General features: G+C 44.2%; 1 protein-coding gene across 10 annotated transcripts in view; it reads right to left on the bottom strand.

The window, feature by feature from the left end:
• Positions 1-22,430, bottom strand: part of WWOX (WW domain containing oxidoreductase) — a 917,133-nt gene that overhangs the window by 648,937 nt on the left and 245,766 nt on the right. For all 10 annotated transcript variants that reach the window (XM_044931129.2, XM_044931123.2, XM_044931124.2 and 7 more), the window contains one exon: positions 5,641-5,826. In XM_044931129.2, the coding sequence (XP_044787064.2) occupies positions 5,641-5,826 (186 nt within the window). The remainder of the gene's footprint in view (positions 1-5,640; positions 5,827-22,430) is intronic.

The raw sequence follows: 22,430 nt of genomic DNA, 5'->3' as shown, positions 1-22,430 counted from the left end.
CTCAATTGGGTGAACATCGAAACAAAGAGACGATGGTGATTCCACAATAGAAACCAACCAGGTCCAAAGACACACTTAATAAAGGGCCAGACTCATCAACAGAGTGGTCTTCACTGGACCCCCATCCACTACCGCTGCCTCTAACATCTATTTTTTCCAAACCTTCAACAGGAAGTTCAAGGATAATTAAATTAAACGGGAAAACATGTTAAATAAAGGGCTGCTGCTTTTGGAAGCAGAAAGATACTGCATTCCTAACCCTTGACAGGGTTTTCCTGGGTTTATTTTAGCCCGTGTTTGTGTCCTGTATGCTTTCTTTGGAGCATCCAAGTAAATATAGATGAGCCTTGCTGCCTCCAAGACTCTCATCCAGATTAAAAATTAATGATTATAAAGGGGTTATAACCTTGCTGAGGCGCCATCAGTGGTCTCATACGTTTAAAAGATAAATGTAAACAAAGCCAAAATGAGTGCTGGCAGGGTCTAATGTTTTCGAGTATACCCATGGCATGGATACACACAAATCAAAGTAAGTAGCTGACGTTTTATAATTGGGTCTGACGGAGTCGTTAAACACCAGCTGTTTGTTTCTTTCCTTCCTTTCTTCTTTTTTTAATGATGACAAAATAGTGACTTCCCTAACAACCAAAAGAAAGAAAGAAAGAAAAAAACAAAACAAAAACGATCATAACAGAAGGAATTCGGTCTCGTATTCTTTAAGGAACCCTCAGAGTTTGCTAAATTAACTCTGGGCATTTTTCCCTAAATAATAAGGCAACGTATGAAGGCACTGGGAACAAATGCTGAGGAAAAAGAAAGCAAAAGGTGAAGTGGAAATGACAGAACCATCTGGTAGTTCCTTAATACGAGCGAGCCATTCATGTGGAGCTAGGACCAAGAAATCCATGTCTTAATGGAAATTAAGTACCCCTTCTCCAGGACTCAGTCAGTGACGTCCCGTTTCTGGTATTAAATGACTTCGCCAAGACGAAGTCATCAGCAAAGCTGATGGCTGGGGACTTCAGTGTGGACACAGCAGTGAGGCCCTGAAATGGATCATCGGCTGGCTGTTTCCAGGCCCCCAGACCACGGGAAAAGCCCAGACTGCCAAGCTTAACTGTTTGGAGCAGTGGGACTTAGCGGGAAATTTGGAAATTTATGGGGGGCTTTTTCTGGTTGTCATAACGATTGCTGGTGGGGTGCTGGGGACAGTGGATGTCCCGCCAGGCAAGGGGAGCCTTGCTCAAGGAAGACAGCCCCTCCGGACATGCATGCGGATGAAAGCCTGTGCGTAATTATCTGAGACTAGAATCGAACTGTGCTCTGCACAGATGCACCGTTCTAACAGCTACTGAACTTCCAAGAGTAGAGCGCCACAGCTACGTGAGTGAGGAAGGGGTGTGGTTTGGGATTCTGGGGGGGAGGGGGGAGGGGGGGCTTGACCCGAGGCTGGTGGCCCTGGAAGCCAAAGGCCACACACCTGCCAACAGCCAGCAGGTGTGAAGATCCTGGTGGAGGGTCACACACTCCAATGACTTTCCGTCCCTGGAGTCCTGCCAACGCGCTGACACGTTGGAACACATGCTATATTAGCTTCACAGCCATTTTGCCCCTACATCACAGGCAGGTAAGTCCACTGAGTTACAACATACGTATGCAGGGAAGTTATATTATTTCTGAATTTTATTTCAACACAGTGATAAGGTGTTACAGAACAGCTGTCACACACACACACACACACACACACACACACACACACAAGGACTGCTGAGTCAAGGATACAAGGATCAAAGGTACGGGCCACATCCCAGAAGTTCTACATGCTGTGGGAAGAACAGAACATCAAGGATTTAGACAACATCTAACAGGTACAGGGTGAATACAGCATGCTTCGCTAACTCTCTGCTCTGTTCTCATCGCCCTTCTTGGCATCTTTGCTTAGCCCAATCCAGCTCAGGTGTCACTTCTTCCAGGAAGCTCTTCCTGACTAACTCTTCCTTGGCTTGCTATCACAATGATTTTTTGGGTGGCAGTGAGGGACAGACTGAAAAAAGCCATGCAGAGCAGATGGAAATGAAGTGTCCATTTTCTAGGACCTGGTCCATTGTATTCCTACTGTTTAAGGACCTGCCACCCCTGCAACATGACCAGCAAAGCAAGTCAAGCCACCCTGGCACTTTGTGCCTCTCTTCTGACCATACAGACCAATCTTCACCTGCTTCCAGGCCTAGACTGTGAATTCCCAAGAGATGGACAGTGAGCTCCTTGAATGTTGCCTATGGCATAGAGGGGGGATTAAATACAGTATTAAAAAATTGAACCCATAGTCACAGGTTCATAATTCTAAATTAAGAGCCAAGTTTTCCTTATCACAAAAAGCTTTGTTCGAGCTTTGTGCAGAAGGCAAGTTTTGCCACTGGGTTCGGATGCTTTATGTTTTTCATGAATATTTGCAAGCAGCACTTTCTCATGTTGAGAGTGACTTCCTCGCTTTGGCTTTTTAAGGTTAATGCAGACTTGGGAACACTGGGTTAGATTCAACCCCTAAGAGGAGGTAGGTGTGCCTTCCTAATCCCCAACCTAGAAACGAGGCCAAAACAAAACAAAATCCACCATGATGAGAAGTTAGATTGAACCAGGTTGAAGGAAAGTTTCGAGATGGAGAAGCACAGCTATTAACGCTAGGCCCTCCCTCTGCTTGCCATCAGCAGAGCCCAGGTTCCTGCCCCGCTGATCCCCTGAGCAGTGCACTCATTTCTAAGGCCTGATTAGCTTGTATTGACAGTCCTCCAGGGAGCGGGGGAGGGTGGGCAAGCTTTCTGATTCCTCTGAGCTGGGCCCTGCTTCCTGAAAAATGACCACGTTCACCTCTCAGCTCAAGAGGCGGCAAAACAAGTCTGCAAAGGCTGCCTACCCTGTTTTCAAGCTGAAACATTGACAAAGCCAAACAATAAAGTCTTAATAGAGTTCTCCTCCCAGGACACTGACATGTTAACACTTGCTCTCTGGACATTAACATCTGCTGCTGGAGAAGACCTCTATCTCGTATTTCTCTAAATACTTCTCCTTTATTTTATTTTATTTTTTTTAACAGAGGATTTTTAAATAACCCAAGTAACATAATTAGGCTGGATTCTATGGAGACAAAAGCTAGTATGTTCAAAGAATAGGACTGAATTTGCATCCTAGGCTGTGTGTGTGTGCGTGTGTGTGTGGTGTGTGTGGCAAGTTGGCACTCCACACAGCTGCAGCCCTTCAGCCAGCACTCCACTCTTTTCATTCTATTTTAATTGGTATCTGGAAAATTCTTCACGGCAAGGAAGTTCTCATTTTCATAGGGTGGATTTGAGGTATGCAGAAACTCGACTCACTTGTTCTGATTCCAGATAAGTAACTAAAATACAGGGACGACTCAGGGAAGCTAATAAATATTTTGCCTTGGGGCAGTCTGGTATAACATTTTCTGCAAACATCGGACTTTATTTTTCCCCTAACAGGGGTCTTGACTCCAACGAAGAGATTCCGCCAAGGTTTATGGAGGTAATTAGACACCAGCCCTTCCGTTTCACGACACGGTTTAGGGCGCGGGGCCCGTGAGCGGTGAGTGGGCACTCTCCCAGGTCTGTGTGCCCAGTGCTCACACTGGCTCTGGGGTGTGGCACGTGGGCAATAAACAGATGAGCTCGGGAGGATTAACATTTTGTATAAACACCCTTTAATATGGGCACAAGGTCGTCGGAAAGCAGAAAACCAGCGCCCAGCACCAGACAGGAGCGGGCCTGATAACACGCACTTCAGGAAGACCTGGTCTAGGAACTAAAATGGAGTGAACTCAAGAGGCCAAAGCCCTGCCTCCGACCCATCTAGTCAATGAAGTTAAGATTCGGATCTCCAAGGTAAGCATGAATTACACTGCAGTTAAGGGGAGAACAAAGACACCACATGAAATAACCACGTCAGATCCAGACTTAGAAGGGAAGCAGGCAGCTGACAATTCCATAGACTCGCCCATTAAATACCAGCTCATTTAAACCCACCCCGGGGTGCCTTCCACATCTGGCGAAAGACGGTGACTAGCAGGTTCATCCCCGCGCCTGCCCCCACGGGGGCCTCCCCCGCACGCCTGAGCAGGGCTACTCCACTTCCAGGAACCTGGTCTGATTTGCAAAGATAAGGATGTCCAGATTTCGTTACCACCTCATTATGAGACGCTCCGTGTCTTTTAACACGGGGGAGGATTATTACCGGCATTTTCCTTTCATTTCGGCCGTCATAAATTTCAAACGGTAAAAGTAAATCTATCTGCAGCGTGTCACTTCGACCATAAGCCCCTGTGTTTGGGAGTGATAAACGGTTCAGGCTAACCCTTGGCTGGTCTCTCTCTTCCAAGTCCCAGGGGTTACATTTTATGGAAGCATGATTAAAAAAAATAAGCTTCATTCTGGGTCACTAAAACATCTCAGGACTTAAGTCGGAGAAGAGGAAGGGGGGAAAAAACAGGCCCTGGCACGTTCTTTTTCTCCAGCTACTTTGCTAGGAGTGAAAGCCCCCATCCACACCGGGAAAATCTCCATAATGTGTATTAAACTCTAGCTTCACCCGGCGGTTCCCTCATCCTCTCCCTGTACTTCTCTCAGTTGTTTATCCAACTCTAGAAACAAATACGCTGAAAATACGAGGAAATTTTCAAATGCCTTCCTAGTCGACTGAATATTCTCCTAATGGTAATAGAAAAGAATTGCCATCTGATGTTTTAATTGAAATTTTAACCAAAAGAGGCATGGCCAGATTTCTAATATGTTCTAACTACAGTCCTTTCCTTTCTACAATTACACAGCTAATGTCTGCATTGAATTCCCTAATTTCTCATTATAAAACAATTGGATTTCATCTCACAGTCTTTAATTGCATTGTTTCTACTGCTAGAATAACTCACATTCTTCTTGGTGAGGTGGTGAGGCTGGAGAATGACAAATCAATAAAGGTCAGGCATTCAGATTTAATCAATTATTATATCATCTCAAAGCAAAATCAATGAGGGGCCTGAAGTATAGTTATAAAAACCATCTACCGTGCTGTCTACACTACCCCTAAACAATCGCCCACCATCACAAAAAATAAATAAAACCTTGATAAGTTCAGGAGCCAGGTTGAGTACACACTTTTTGGAGAAGCACTAATGAAAATTATCTTCAAAAACAGAGGGCTTCCCTGGTGGCTCAGTGGTTTAGAATCCACCTGCCAACGCAGGAGACAGGGGTTGGATCCCTGATCCGGGAAGATCCCACGTGCCTTGGGGCAACTAAGCCCGTGCATCACAACTTTTGAGTATATGCTCTAGAGCCTGGGAGTCGCAACGACTGAAGCCCACACGAGGCACCTACTGAAGCCTGTGTGCTTTGGAGTCCATGAGCAAGAGAAGCCACCGCAGCGAGAAGCCCGGGCACAGCAACTAAAAAGGAGCTCCACTCGCCACAACCAGAGAAAAGCCCACGCAGCAACAAACACCCAGCACAGCCAAAAATAAATAAAATAATATATTTTTAAAAAACTCAAAAGAAACCCACCAAGAGCCTGGGGTGGGGACCATTAGCTGGTGAAGGAAGAGCGCCGTGAAGAGAATGCCCAATTCTGACCCACCTATGGGACTCCGAGGAGACCACGACGACCCGGGCAGGGGCTGAGCGGCACAGGACGTCCTGCAGGAGCTGGACGAGGTAGAAGTGGCCCAGGTGGTTCACCTGGAAGGTGGTCTCCAGGCCATCCTTGGTGAGGGTCCAGGGGAGCCCAAACACAGCTGCATTGCACACAAGCACGTGAAGAGACCTGAAAAATAAAACCTCCCAGTGTTATGCAGACACAAACACTCTGAACCAAGGAGAGCCATGCTCCCCACCCCTTGGGAATAACCATTCTTCACTATCTTGCAGATCACAGGCAGCTGGAAATGGGACACCTTGGAATGTCACATCTGAGACAGTTCTGCTGGGGAAGGGCTTCAACTCTCAGTGGGTGACTGTGCTGAGCTGCTGGGGACCACGGGGTTCTCCAGGCGAGACTTTCGCTGCCAAAACTGAGACCACACTGGGCAAACTGGGGTGAGCTGGTCACCCTGCTTGAACACAGGTTCTACCATCTATCTGAATCTGTGCTTCCTTTACCTACTAAATGAGCAGACTTACTTATATTTAAACTATCTTGTACAAAGCTGGTAAGACTGGATATTCCCATGCCATGGATATTAAGTTGAAAATACTTAAATCATGTATTAATATTTTCATTACATCATGAAAACTAGAAATATCTACATTACTTCACCCAGCAATCCTATTTCCAAGCAATGGGATACACTGGAGTGGCGGGGTTAGTGGGTGTTCCAAGGATAGCAGCTCATACCTCTAAAGGAAAATACTTTATCATTGATAATGTTTAGAATTTCCACTGAATGATGACAATATAAAGCAAAGTAATGCTTAGTAATTTTATTAGTTATTTTTTCTTTTTTAATGTATTTATTTTTAATTGGAGGATAATGAAAATATTGTATTGGTCCCTGCCATACATCAACGTGCATCAGCCACAGGTGTACGCATGGCCCCTCCTCCCACCTCACCCCACGAGCACTAGGCTGAGCTCCAGGCATTACATAGCAACTTCCCATTAACCGTCCAGTTTACACATGGGAAGGAGCATGTTTCAAAGCCACTCTCTCAATCTGTCCCACCTTCTCCTTCCCTGCTGTGTCCATAGTCTGTGCTCTATGTCTGAGTTTCTATCCCTGCCATGCAGGTCGATTCATCAGTACCATCTTTCTAGATTCCATCGTTAATAAACAATATTTGCCTTGCTGTTTCTGACCTACTTCACTCTGTCCCCCATTCTGCCCACACACGGGCAGACGGTTCCTACAGCCACCCCTACCCACTCCATATGCCACTGCCTCTGTACTGGGTTAAATGGTGGACCCAAAAGATAGGTTCACTAGGAACCTATGAATGGGACCTTATTGGAGAAAAGGGTCTTTACAAATGTTAATTAAGTTCAGGATTTTGAGATGAGATCACTCAGGAATAGGGGAAAATTAAATGCTACTGACAAGTGTTCTTACAAAAGAAGAGAAGGGCAGAAGGCACACAGAGAACACTCTGTGAAGACAGAGGCAGAGACCAGAGAGATGCATCTGCAAAACAAGGTGGGTGGACGAGTGCCCACCGGCACCAGAAGCTGGTGAGGGGCGTGGACGGGACCCTCCCCCAGAGCGTCCAGGAGGGACCAACCCCGAAGACACCTCGGTTTCAGACTTCAGGCCTCCAGAACTGGGATAAACTAAATTCCTGCTTTTCCGTAAGCCACCAAGTATACAGTAATTTGTTACAGCAGCCCTAGGAGAAGGCAATGGCACCCCACTCCAGTACTCTTGCCTGGAAAATCCCACGGACGGAGGAACCTGGTAGGGTGCAGTCCATGGGGTCGCTAGGAGTCGGACACGACTGAGCGACTTCACTTTCACTTTTCACTTTCATGCATTGGAGAAGGAAATGGCAACCCACTCCAGTGTTCTTGCCTGGAGAATCCCAGGGATCAGGGAAGCCTGGTGGGCTGCCGTCTATGGGGTCGCACAGAGTCGGACATGACTGAAGTGACTTAGTAGCAGCAGCAGCAAACTAGTACAGTTTCCAAGATTCATCCTCAAGGGTGAGTAATAATTATTTATATATATGAGGTAGAATTATTAAATTGTGTATGAACTAGAAACAACTTAAAATTCAACAGCAGAGATTAGATAAATCAGCAATGATTAAGTCAGAGATTCCCAAACTTCTCAAGTCAACTGAAAAAGCAGGAAATTAAATGTTATATGTCTGATGCATATCCCTCCCTCCCCCACCAAAAAAAAGATTTTTATACATTCAGACAGCAAAACAGGAAGTACAGAAAAATGTTAGCTCTGCCTGTGTAGGATATCATTAGACTGCTTACCTCTTACTTTTATGGTTTTTGTTATTGTTCGAATTTTCTTTATATGCATGATTTCTTTAAAAAATTACTGAGATGCAATTCAATTCACAAGGCATACAATTTATCCTTCTTAAAGTGTGCAGTTCAATGGTTTTTAATATATTCACAATTTGTGCAAGCATCATCACGTTAATTTTACAACGTTTTCATATCCCCAAAAAGCAACCCCATATCCATTAATAGTCACTAACCACTCCCACCCCCAAGACACCATTAATCTGCTTGCTATCTGACAGATGTGCCTATTCTGGGTATTTCATATAAACGGAATCACACAGTACGTGGTCTTCTGTGGCCGACTTTCTTCATTACACGTAACGTTTCCAAGGTTCATCGTGTTGTCGCAGGTTATCAGCTCTTCATTGTTTTCTATGGCCAAAACCTACACTGCATGGATACATCATGCTTTCACTGAATTATCTGCCAGCTGATGGACATTCCAGTGTTTTCCATTTTTTTTTTGCTACTGGGAATATTACTGCTATGAACAGTCATTTACAAGTTACTGTGAAAATATGTTTTTTATTTCTCTTGAGTATATGTGTAGACATGGAACTGCCGGGTCATATGGTTAATTCTATCCTTAACTTCTTGAGGGATTGTGGGACTGTTTCCCAAAGAGTGGCTGCACCATTCTACATTTCAACCTGCAATACATTACAATCCCAGTTTCTCCACATTCTTGCCAATATGTGTCATGATCTATTTTTTTTTTAAGCCACCTTAGTGAGTATAAAGTGGTGCCTCAGTGTATTTTTATTTGCATTTCTCTAAAGGCTAATGATGCTGAGCATGTTTTTATGTATTTATTGGCAATTTATACTTTTGGAGAAACACCTATTGTCTATATAGGTGCTGAGCCAATTTTTAATGGAGGTAATTATGTTATTGATTTATAAAAGTTCTTTATATATTTTGGATAAGAGTCTGTTATCAGACAATTTGCAAAATTTCTCTCTCATTCTCTACGTTGTCTTTTCACTTTCCTGATGGTATCACTGACAACACGAAAGTTTTAAATTTTGATGAAACACAATTTATATATAGATTGCTGGAAGAAATATCAATAACCTCAGATATGCAGATGACACCACCCTTATGGCAGAAAGTGAAGAAGAACTAAAAAGTCTCTTGATGAAAGTGAAAGTGGAGAGTGAAAAGGTTGGCTTAAAGGTCAACATTCAGAAAACGAAGATCATGGCATCTGGTCCCATCACTTTATGGCAAATAGATGGGGAAACAGTGGAAACAATGTCAGACTTTATTTTGGGGGGCTCCAAAATCACTGCAGATGGTGACTGCAGCTATGAAATTAAAAGACGCTTACTCCTTGGAGGAAAAGTTATGACCAACCTAGATAGCACATTGAAAAGCAGAGACATTACTTTGCCAACAAAGGTCCGTCTAGTCAAGACTATGGTTTTTCCAGTGGTCATGTATGGATGTGAGAGTTGGACTGTGAAGAAAGCTGAGCACCAAAGAATTGATGCTTTTGAACTGTGGTGTTGGAGAAGACTCTTGAGAGTCCCTTGGACTGCAAGGAGATCCAACCAGTCCATTCTGAAGGAGATCAGCCCTGGGATTTCTTTGGAAGGAATGATGCTAAAGCTGAAACTCCAGGACTTTGGCCACCTCATGCAAAGAGTTGACTCATTGGAAAAGACTCTGATGCTGGGAGGGATTGGGGGCAGGAGGAGAAGGGGACGACAGAGGATGAGATGGCTGGATGGCATCACTGACTCAATGGATGTGAGTCTCAGTGAACTCCGGGAGTTGGTGATGGACAGGGAGGCCCGGCGTGATGTAATTCATGGGTTCGCAAAGAGTCGGGCATGACTGAGCGACTGAAATGAACTGAACTGAACTGATATATATTTGGGGGGGGGTCACTTGTGCTTTTGGGCTTATATCTAAGAAACCACTGCCTAACCCAACATCACAAAAATATACTATCTTTCTTCTAAGTGGTTTATACAGTTTTAGCTCTTACATTTAGGTTGATGACCCATTTGATCTAATCTGTATAAATAGTGAACATGAGCAATCTAACTTCATTCTGTGGCATGTGAACATCCAATTGTTCTAAAATCATTTGTTGAAAAGACTATTCTTTCCCCCACTGAACTGTCTTGGCATTCTTGCTGATAACCAACTGACCACCTGTAAGAGTTTATTTATGGACTCTTGACTCTATCCTCTTATCTGCATGCTTATGCTAGGACCACACAGTCTTCATTACTGAAGCTCTGCAGTAAATTTTGAGAGTGGGAAATAGGAGGCCTCCACCTTTGTTCTTTTTGAAGCTTGCATTGGCTATTCAGGGTCCTTTATAGGCATGTATAAAGTTTTAGGATTGGCTTTTCAATTTCTACAAAAATCTCAGCTGCAATGTTGCCAGAGTTTGCATTATATTAGTAGGTTAATTTGGGGATTATGTACATCTTAACAATACTGTCTTCTATTCCATAAGTATGAGTATATTTATAATCATTTAGATCTTCTTTTCTTAAAAAAAGGGATTCATGCAAACCTTATTATCACTGATGTCTCATAGGGAAATTGTTTATTTTTCTCTGTTGTCTGATCTATTTCCAACTTGATTATCACCTACATGAAATCTAAATGTGGTGATGTGGTTGAGATCACGGGTGTTTGATAGGAATCGTATGTTTTTCCCATATGATGCCCACTACAGCTGTCCGCTCACAGCCCCTCAACAGCCCAATTGCTCTTAAGTAAAAGTGAAAGTCACTCACTCGTATCCAACTCTTGGCGACTCCATGGACTATAGAGACCACGGAATTCTCCAGGCCAGAAAACTGGAGTGGGTAGCCGTTCCCTTCTCCAGGGCAACTTCCCAACTCCGGGATCAAACCCAGGTCTCCTGCATTGCAGGTGGAGTCTTTACCAGCTGAGCCACCAGGGAAGCCCAATTGCTCTTTGAAGAGGTGGGCAAAAAATGCTTTGAAGCATCTGGTCTGCCTACAACATTCACCACATCCATTTCAACTCAAAGTAGAACTTACTCATCTGTAGCCAGGATAACCCATGCTTTTAAATAAAGCCATGTACACTAGAAAAAAATCTTGGGAGAAAGGGTGAAATGGAGAGGTGAATATATGATTTAGATATGTGCTCCTTTCAGGTTGCATCTCAAATATTTGGTCTACTTTTTCAGAGTTGCTTTTTTTTTTTTTTTTTTGAATGTTAAATATGGGTTAAGCACTTACTAAGAGCTTTCTGTACATAAGAACCCTAGATGACATGTGTTATTATCTCCATTTATGGTCAGGAAAAAAGTGCTTAGAGGCAGATTTCCTATGAAGTATCAGAAACAGGTAAAATAAAGATGCACATAAGTGAGCAAGAATGAAATATAACATATAACAAGATGAAATAAAAACAATCATCTGACTTCAAGAATACTACGCAATACTTTCTTTATTAGATAAGCTCCCTAGAATGGCTACAGGAAGTGCTGTGAGAAATTCTAGCTCAGTCAAGTCATTATACTTATGTGCTGAATGAGAACAGGAGCACACACCCCACCCAAAGATGTGACGGGCAAATACCCAGGGTCTTGCAAGGTAGATGCCAGGTTCAGTGGTCATCACTCCCTTTGTCTCTAGACCCTTCTGTTTTAGCCACAAGAAAAAATAAAGCTCTCAGAGTTGATTTTTTTTTTTTTTTTTTCAGAGTTTCCTTATCTTTAAGACAGTCTGGGCATTTGGAATGCTGACAGAACATTTCTCAGTAACCACACCTCCAGCAGTTACCTCTATCCATGCCCGCACGTTGGCTCAAGGAAATGCACCAGCATCAAACAAAGAAACTTGCTACCGAAGACCTCAGTCTGGACACAGGAGCCCACAGAGAGCCTGGGAAATCCTTTGGTATTTCACCAAATTTAAAATACGCTTCATTAATGTTAATTGCAGGACACCAGAGGCAAAATACACACCGCGTACCTAAAGCTCATCCCCTCTATTAATTAACAACAGGCTTATGGAATAGGAAACTATAAAGTGCTAGACTTTTTTTTTTAATTGTAAAGACACTTAATTGGCTTGTACAAAAGGAAAAGAATTCCTTTCACCTCACTTTAATGAGGTTTTTATTATTCAAATGGCACATTTTGCTCAGTTTTGACTAAAAGCCACTGCGATTCAAAAGGTTCTGAGATGATGAATATTTACAGACTATCAAAAGGAAAGTTCAAACTAGAAAGACAGAATGAAAACAAAAATAGTATCATTCCAATCCCAAAGCCGATGCTATTAGTCAGCATTTTCAAGGACTGATTTTTCTCCCCCTTCTTTGATGGATTCTAGTCTGTAAGGGGAGAACCTGAGGGCTGTTCTGTGTGTGCACAGAACTGGAGCTTCCAATGCAGGGGTGCTGCCCTTAGTTAGGACACACCCACGGGGAAAGCGCCTCCTTTCTCTGGGCGTTCTCTGAGCATGCTGTTGGGAGAGTGACAGTCCCATCCTCCAGGGACAGTATGTGCCTTGGACCACAGAAGTACTGCTCCATGGTAAAGAGGATGGAGTTCCAGAGATTTGCCAGTGGGCATGGCTGACTGTCATCAGTGGGAATGACCATGGACCAAGGCTTCTAGCCAGAGTAGCCTTAAGTGAGACTTCCTACCAGAAGGAGCAGCGAATGCTGACAATAAACAGAAAGGAGTCGAAGCCCAAAGGCTTTAGACAGCTCATCTCCACATTTTCTTCCTGCACTCCTCCTTCTTAAAAATTTAGGAATAAGTGACATTAAACATTATTTAATTGTAGGTGTGCAGCCCTCAGGCATGCTGTTCACTGACACTCCCCTGTCTTTCTGGCCTCTTCAATCTCTCTATTGTCTCATTCTTGCTGTCCATCAGGCTAAACAGATTGCTCAGACCAACAATTAGGAGAAAAATCAGGAAAGAAAATGGTTAAGAAAATGAACGAAAGGAAGTCAGATGGAAGAGAGAAGGCTGGAGAGAGAAAGAAATGTCTAGTTGACATTGGGGCTTTTTCAAGTTGCACGAAGCCTCTCTCTTCCCATTTACAGACCATGGTTTCGAAATATTTGTCTCCATTCAGAATCTCCTGCCTCGTCTGAATCTCTCATCACCAAGGTGACTGATTTCTGCCCCACCATCGCCCAGAATCTCTCAAAGAGGCTTGGGGAGCGATGGCTTCTGGGTCCCGGCACCCAACGACCTCCCCTCTGCTGAAACTGGATGTCTCTGTTGCAAGGGCCCAAGCTCCTCCCTGGTTCTGGCCCTCTTGGCTACCTCACATTCTAAGACACAGTCTATCCTCGGACCTCATCCTCATGCCACCGCTGCCTCAGCTTCTGCCTCCTCCAGACCCTCCTCCTCAACCAGAGTTCCACCTCCAACCGCCTTTCATTCAGTCTAAACTCTCGTCCTGACTGCAATTTCACACAGGCTGGGACTCCAAACAACACCTCTACGAAGGTGAACTTCACGCCGACAGCGCCAGGCCAACATCCCTCCCAAGCTCCGGAACCTCATCTCCACCCACCCTAAACCTCAGCTCTGCATCTCCTCTCCCCAGGTCCTCCCCGCTTTCCTGACTTCCGTGTTTCTGCAGAAGGTGATACTCTCCAGCCAGTCACCTGACGATGAAAACGGGGAGAAGCCAGTAACTCTAGAGCCTTCAGCTACTATTAGTAGTTGTCCAATCCCCTTCCTTTCCAATGGAGCGGAAGTGTGATAGTCTGTCTAGATCTCATTTATGGGCCCCACTGCACCTATTTCCAGCAGCCAAAAGCACTGACTTGTTCAGAAAATCGTCCCTGAGGGATGGGTGCCCTCACACCTGGAAAGTCATGTCCCACACCCAGATGTCCTCCTAACAAAGAGGACCAGCTCTGGGATCCATTCTCCAGAGCTCCCTTTGCATCAGTCTCCACCTATATAACACCTGTTTCCTTCATTCTCCTTCTCATTCCCCCAGTAAACCATGTGAGCAAACACCCCTGTCCCAAGTCTGATCTCCAGGGACCTCGAGCTCAGACAACCTCTGCTATTCCTTGTTTCTGCTTCCGTTGCCTTTAGCTCTAGTTACTGCAAAAGCCCACAGAGAGTCTTGCCAACACCTATGGCTTTTTTGCTTTGTTTTTGTTTAGTCACTAAGTCATGTCCGACTGTTTTGTGACCCCATGGACTATAGCCTACCAGGCTCCTTTGTCTGTGGGATTTTTCAGGCAAGAATACTGGAGGGGGTTGCCATTTTCTCCTCCAAGCCAGGGCTCGAACCACATCTCCTGCATTGTAGGTGGATTTTTTACTGTTGAGCCACCTAATACCTTTGTTGAAGCCCTAATACCTTTGGCTTCTCTCTTACTTGATCCAGCATGAATACTGGGACCATATGAAACACTTTCTAAGAGTCAATCAGAGAAACTGAAATGCATAAAACTAGATTACCGATAATCAGTATGAGATATAATGTGTTAAACTCTACCAGTAGCAAAAATTTAAAGGAGATATTTTCTACCTTTAGAATTAGCAGATTTTTATAGTATTATTCTATTTTCATTATGTTGTATAAAGTTGGTGGGAATATACATTCCTGCAACCGGAAATGCTTTCTGTTCAGCCAATATGTTTGTGGTAATTGACTACAATAGCAAGAGAAAGCTAATAGAGTGCGGTAATAAACATTTGCTGTTTGGAGTCACTAAGTTTTGGGGGTAATTTAAGAGCAACAGATAACTAATACATGCATCATGCTACGTGAGAGAAGCCAGACTCAAAAAGCTAAATATGGAATGCTTCCATTTAAATAACATTCCAGAAAATGCAAAACTCTAGGGACAGGGGAAAAAAAAATTCAATGGTTGCCAGGGGCTGGGTGTAAGGGGTGAGAATTACTTCACAGGGACACAGGGACAATTGAGAGGGTAAAGGAACTGCTCCATATCTTGACTGTGTGACTCCATGACTGTGTGTGTGTGTGTGTGTGTGTGTGTGTGTGCGCGCGCGCTCCACAACTCACTGAACCACACGACTAAAAGGGTGAATTTTAGCACCCCTAAAATACACCGAAACGTTACAACGAGGGAAACCACAGTGTGCTGTGTTTCTCGGGGCTCCGCCCACACCCCTGGGGTGAGTGACCTGTGTACACTGGCCACACACTTGGGCCCCGGTCGTCTCTGGATCTCTGGGGCCGTTTGCAAAGTGCCGAGCACCTGAGAGGCGATGACCAAAAACCGGCGAACCTAAGGGAAGTCAAGTACACTTGTTTGCCAAGTTCCCTGGGCTTCACGGCCCTTCCAAGGAACCAAGTTCCCAAGAATACTGACCACCGGGGGCCAAGAACCCATCGGCATCCTCCATAAACACCCACTGCCAGGCTCAACAGTGCCGACTCTTGGGAAGGCTCACGAGTAACTGGCAACAACCCAAGTCCAGGGCATTTCACGTGCTGATTGTACATGGAACATCAGCTTCCAAGGGGCGGCATCTCCCAGGAAGCCTGGCCCACAGTTCTGTCTGGGCCTTGTCCATTCCTGCATTACGTAACATTTTCCACCAGAGGCCACAATTGGTGAGGACAACTGTTATCTCTTCCAGGAGACAACTGTCAACAATCAGGAGGTCTTTGTTCTCAGGGTCTTGCATGCGGTAAGAAGGAAGCCTGGTGTACACAGCAGAATGCATATGTCTGAATCAGTGCCATTTCTCCAATGCCATTTTGTCTACAAGCCATGACACAGCCATACTTTACAACAGATTATGACATCAGAGATGGCAGAAGAAAGCACAGGAAAGTGGGTTTGTTCTAGTTGATTAATAAAAAGAGTTACTTACGCTTTGGAGACACCACCAAACTGATTTTGTCTCAAGAAACCTAAGAATCAGATAACATAATTTCAAGTCTGAGAAATGAGAAGGGCATTTAAAAAGAGCCTGAGAGTCCAGTAGCAGTCCAGTGGTTAAGGCCCTAGCTTCCACTACAGGTGGCCTGCGTTTGATCTCTGGTCAGGGAACTAAGATATCAAAGATGCCAAAACAACAGCAAGAACAGGACCAGGTTAGAAATTAAATTTGAAGAAGCCTGGAAGGGAACAGAAAGAGAAATAAGACCCAGAGAATCAGGGGTCACTGCCTGAGAGAGAGAGAAGTAAGCTCTCTAAAAAATAATAATAAATAAATAAAAATAAAATAAAAAGAACCTGAGAGGAGCCATCACGGGGCTGAGTTACACTGAAGATTTGTAAATTGAACTGTAACACGTGCCCCCAAAATGAGGCAGACTCTCACAGGTTAAATAAACACCCCGTAGAATGTTAACACAACTGTGCCTTTGGGGGACTCCAGTTCAGACACAGCAGAAGAATGAGCTAAGTGGAACGTTATGTAAAGGGAAATTCTTTTCAGTGCCTCCTTGAAACAGAAGGGCACACCATCATCTGGGGCATCTCTCCAGTGAGCTGCAGGAATTCATACTATTTGGAAATACTCTGAAATTCAAGACAGCGGGCCTGAGGATGCAAAATCCCAAAAGTAACTGTTGTCCAGTCTGACCTGGCGTTCAGCTGTCCTTTTCTTCCAGAAAAGGAAGAGGAAAAAAGAAATTACTATAGAATTCCAAGGTGGATCCTTGCTTCAGAAACAAGGGCTGGTTTGTTTTGAGCTCCAGGATGGCAGCATAAAAGTGACCACAGAAGTTCTCTCTGCAACTACACCAACCCAGGGAAGGCGCCTCAGTCTCCACCAAGTGACCCGCCAAGACCTCAACTGCCCAAACTGCAGCGTTCGTGCCCCTAGTAAAATTCGGAATGATTTCAGGTGGAACATAGGCAAACTTTAAAAAATGCTTATTTATTGGAATGCACTAGAAAAAAATATATATATCATCAGCTTCTCAAATGCACAAGGAAATAAAAGGCAATGATACGGACTTCCCTGGTGGTCCAGTGGCTAGGACGCCCCATTCCCAATGCTGGGGGCATGGGTTCAACCCCTGGTCAGGGAACCAGATCCCACACACTGCAACTAGGTTTGTATGCTGTAATGAAATGCCCCGCATGGGACACCTAGGACCCGGTACAATCAAATAAACGCTATTTCTTTAAAAAAGAAAGGCTTCCCTGGCGGCTCAGACGGTAAAGCGTCTCCCTGCAATATGGGAGACCTGGGTCCGATCCCTGGGTCAGGAAGATCCTCTGGAGAAGGAAATGGCAACCCACTCCAGTACCCTTGCCTGGAAAATCCCATGGACGGAGGAGCCTGGTAGGCTAGAGTCCGTGGGTCACAAAGAGTCGGACACAACTGAGCGACTTCACTTTTAAAAAATAATACTTACCTTGCTTGATAGCTATGAGAATTAGAAAAAAACCTAAAATGCCCAGCACTAGCCATGACAAAGAGGGTACCTGAAACAGGCTTTTTTTTTTTTTTTTTCCAGCTGCCTGTTTTCTGGACCTTGGGCTACACTTTGGGGACATAACAGCCAACAATAATGTAGAGACATGAAATATCTGTATAGTTGTCTCCACATTTAGAAAATACCTATATATTGTTTCCTATGCCCTTACTCAGTATCTCTGGGAGACGAGACCCGGAATAAATATGAAAGGAAATAAAGTAAGTAAAATAAGAGAAATATGAACACATGAATTCAACATCAGCTCAGGTAGTCAGTGACCATCTAGCTGCTGCGCTGCTAAATGTTAAAGGACTTGCATACTTCAAGACAGTGAAGGACATCATCCAATATTAAAATAATTAAACCAGAGCGGATTCTGCTGTCAAGATAACCTACCCATTTTAAGTTGGAAAAGAGGAAATAATCTGAACCAATCAACAGGAAAAGAGCCGGGGGCAGGGTGTTTCCCCAGGGATCATCAGGAATTTTTCATTTCATGCACCATTTACAACTTCTTATAGTGAATTCCAGAAGATCAGTACACACACTTAACAGGAAATGGCAACACTCTTGTTTTTGTTGTTTCCTTAGGTTTCTGCCTCCCTTTCATTATCTTGAATATATTTTCCCATCTTCACACACGCAATCCCAGAAACACACGTTCACCCTCACTGATTCTAAAGTGGGCAGACATGTACCAGGCACACACACTGCTCTGCTCAGCTGTGCCTGACTCTTTGCGACCCCGTGGACTATACACCATCAGGCTCCTCTGTCTGTGGGATTTCCTAGGCAAGAACACTGGAGTGGGTTTCCATTTCCTTCTCCAGGGGATCGTCCCGATCCAGGGATAGAACCTTCTGTGCTTCCTGCACTGCAGGCGGATTCTTTACTCTTGAGCCATAGGGGAAGCCCCATAGTCTTTTCAGAGAGGGCTTTCTAGGGGGAAAAAATGCATCAGTTGGATAATTATACCACCAATGGCACTTAGTCCAATTTGTTTATTTCTACTTTTATTTCTATTGCCCTGGGAGACTGACCTAAGACAATACTGCTACAATTTATATCAGAGCATGTTTTGCCTATGGCCTCTTCTAGGAGTTTATGCCGTCATGTTTTTATATTGAAGTCTTTAAGGGGAGGCATTATTTTGAGGTCGTTTTCCTTTGTGACCCACCGTTTCTCACACACAACATGGAAAAAGTCACCACAAAGACCAGAAACTCCTGAAGGCCTGAGCCAGCATCTGGTCACCCTTGTACTCCAACACTCAGGACCGTGCCTGACATACCGGAAGGTTCCTGAATTACAGAATCCTTCAAAAGTAGGTATCACCGTGAAAGCTCTCCGCATCTTTGCTCACACATATCAAGCTCACTGTCACCTGGTTTTTGTTTTTGTTTTTGTTTTTAATTTTAAATTTTATTTTATTTTTAAACTTTACATAACTGTATTAGTTTTGCCAAATATCAAAATGAATCCGCCAGAGGTATACATGTGTTCCCCATCCTGAACCCTCCTCCCTCCTCCCTCCCCATTCCATCCCTCTGGGTCGTCCCAGTGCACCAGCCCCAAGCATCCAGCATCGTGCATCGAACCTGGACTGGCGACTCGTTTCATACATGATATTTTACATGTTTCAATGCCATTCACCTGGTTTTAAAGTGCTGAATGCATATAGCCAGTACTGTTTTTTTTAAACCCAAAGAGTCTCTTTATTAGCATAATCCACAACACAATCATTTATGTACCACTTTCCTAATTCTTCTCCAATTTATGGAACACTTGCATGTACTATTTTTTTAATACACTGTAAACCAACTCATCTGTATTTCTCAGCCTTGTACATTGCCAAAATACCAGCTAAGTCAGTTGCTTCTCTGGTTTGGGCTTTTAAACTTTGGTATGTGTTAAGATAAATACAGGATTGGCCACCTGAGATATGGCATCACCGACTCAGTGGACACGAGTCTGAGCGAGCTCCAGCAGATGGAGAGGGACAGGGAGGCCTGGAGTGCTGCGGTCCATGGGGTCGCAGAGAGTCGGACACGACTGAGCGACCGAACGACAACAACAATCTCATATATAAGCGGTGCAATGTGAATTGTGGTAAACTCTGCTCTGTAGTTCACAGAGCTCACATGCAACAAGGCTGCCCAGCAGTGGGGGTTATTAAGTGACACCTATTACTAAGAAATCAGAATTACCCAGGAAACTGCGGGAAGGATTAGAGCCGGCAGTAAGTCACGTTATGCCAACGGAGCACTGACTGACTCATACAACTGAGAACACTGTCTCCTCTGCGACTTCTCTTTGGGGGGTCCTTACCGCCACAGCACAGTGTCTGCTCATGCGGAGGGGGTCCCGGCATTTGTTGACAGCACCTCTTTGGTAGCTCAGCTGGTAAAGAATCAGCCTGCAATACGGAGGACCTGGGTTCGATCCTTGGGTTGGGAAGATCCCCAGGAGAAGGGAAAGGCTTACCCGCTCCAGTATTCTGGCCTGGAGAATTCCATGGACAGTACAGTCCATGGAGTCACAAACAGCTGAACAAAACTGAGCGACTTTCACTTTCACTAGTAAACTAACCACTGGGCATACTCTCCAAGTCAGACACATCCCTCTAAGAATTCTACTCAGCTGATAAGTGGGGAAAAGGCAACACAGAAGTAACTAGCCTTTCTGGAAATGCATTAGCATTCCTTCAAATTTAAAATATATTTTATGGACATGAATGCCATATTGAGCATTACAAAGTCATTATTTACAGACTTCTACAATATTGTGGAGGCATATATTCTGCTGATAAAAAAAAATCATGGGAATATTCATCTCTTATGTATTTATAGAAGAGATCCAGATACCAGGTGATGATTTCATTACCATTATGCAGCTTATTTTAAAAATACCTTCTGCAGTTACAGTGAAGGGAGGAAGTGATATGGGGTGGCAGAGGTGGGCTTACATGGACAAAAGGAAAAAAAGAAAAAATTACCTGGGGAGTGTGCTGAAGCACGTGGTCAAGTCACTCAAACAATAAAAACGCCTCATGCATTTTGTACATCTCCATGCCAATGAGGGCTCTTTCCTCTGTTTTGCCTAGAGATATATGGAGCTGTAACAGAGTGCAGAAAGCCCCTGACAGCCGTGTGCTGCCATTCAGACCTGAAAGATTCCATGTTATGATAAAAATTAATGTACTCTGACACCCTCTGGGACTCCCTGGGCCCTGGGAGCAGCTAATGAAGAAATACAACCTTGCCAGGGAACAGCACCAGCGGCCCAGAGTCGAGGATTAATTCAGACGGGGTAGCCATGTGGCCCCCTCTGTCATCGGCTGTAAAGCAAGTGGACTCTGGTGCCAAAGGGAAGCCAGCTCTGATTGGTTAGAATTATTCCCTGGGTCGCAGGAAGTCAAATCAACAAAGAGCTTTACAAAATAATTGAGCCCAAGTTGGATTCGGCCTGTCACTCTGTGCTAATGCCCTCTTCTTAAACCAGACGAGGGTCACTCAGCCTCTTGTTGGCCATGAAGGTGTGCTCCGGAAAACTTCCCAGGAGACCTGCTTCCTTAGTGATTACCAGACCACTGGGCATGTCCCAGGGGACATGCGTTCAAGAGGGGCTCAGAAAGGGTCTTGGGAGGCTGTTCCCCAAAGAGAGGTCTCACTGTCCCCGCCAGCCTACCTTCTGACACCTTCAGCCTCCGAGTATCACAGGATCTTCCCGGGGGGGCAGGGGGGTCAGAATGAAGAAGAATAAGGTTCACAGCAACATCACTGATGCAGCCAGAAGGTGGATGTAACCCAAACGACCTTCCACTGATGAACGGATAAACAAAGTGTGGTCTACCCATATGGTGGAGTACTACTCAGCCGTGAAGAAGAAAGACTGATCAACGCTGACTGAAAGAAGCCAGTCACAGAAAACAACACACTGTGTGATTCCTTCATATGAAATCTGCAGAGCAGGCAAAGTGGGAGAGACAGAAAGATGAGCAGTCGTCAAAGGCTGGAGGGGTTGGGCAGGAGGAAGGCAGGGGAATGACGCTAAATGGTTCGGGGATGAGGTTTCTTTTTGAATGGGAACATACTGAAAACCACTGAACTGTATACTTCAAAGCAGTGTGAAGTGTGTAAATTAAACATGAATTAAAAATAAAGCCAGCTCCCTGAGCTCTGAGAAGACTGTTCTACGTTCTCACGATGACGTAAGTGACCTCTGGCTTCTCCCTCCTCCCACGCGGGGGCAGCTGTGATTCACAGCCCCCAGCCCGTCCACCTCTTGCCTACAAGTCCCTCATGGACGGAAACTGGGACTCAAGCTAGATCGAGTCAGTCCAGAGAAAATAAGGGTGCTTTTTTTTTTTTAGACAATTGCTAGGTTACACAAAGCTATGTGGTTTTAGTCTGTGACATTATTTCAGCCTATTATTAGAATTTTACCATGTCAAGTTGAATTTATTTCTCACCATGTGAATTTTAGCCATTTGTTAAAAGATTAGGTGGAAATTTTTTTTAAATCTGTTTCATTCCTTGACATATTATTCACTATACTTTCTCTAACCTAAGGTATTATTTTGCTAATTTACTATCTCCACTAAATGACCATGGAAAACCTTGGGGAATGAGACATTTTTTGAAAAATATTTAAAATATATATTTATACACATGCATATTTAATGTTTCTCATATAGAATGACTATAATTCTATTGGAAGTAAAAAAAAACAGAAGGTAATATTCTAAAATATGGACAGTGTTGATAATAGAGGGGTAGTCACAGCATATTCATGGATATTTATGTCATCTTAGATTTGCATTAAAATCATCTAGGAAGAAGGGGCTATAGACTGAACAAAACTAGCCATATGCTGATATTTACAGAAGATGGGTGAGAGACTTGGGAAGGTCCATTTTACCTCTTCTCTTTTTGTGTGCATTTGAAAATCTCCCCAGTAAAAATATTTCAAGAAATAAAGACAAACTAATGGAGAGCCAGGAAAATGTACAATTTTCAT

This window comes from Bubalus bubalis, chromosome 18 (assembly GCF_019923935.1).
Source record: "Bubalus bubalis isolate 160015118507 breed Murrah chromosome 18, NDDB_SH_1, whole genome shotgun sequence".
NCBI lineage: Eukaryota > Metazoa > Chordata > Mammalia > Artiodactyla > Bovidae > Bubalus > Bubalus bubalis.
Note: the sequence above shows the minus strand (reverse complement) of the source record. Positions and strands in the feature narration are given on the sequence as shown.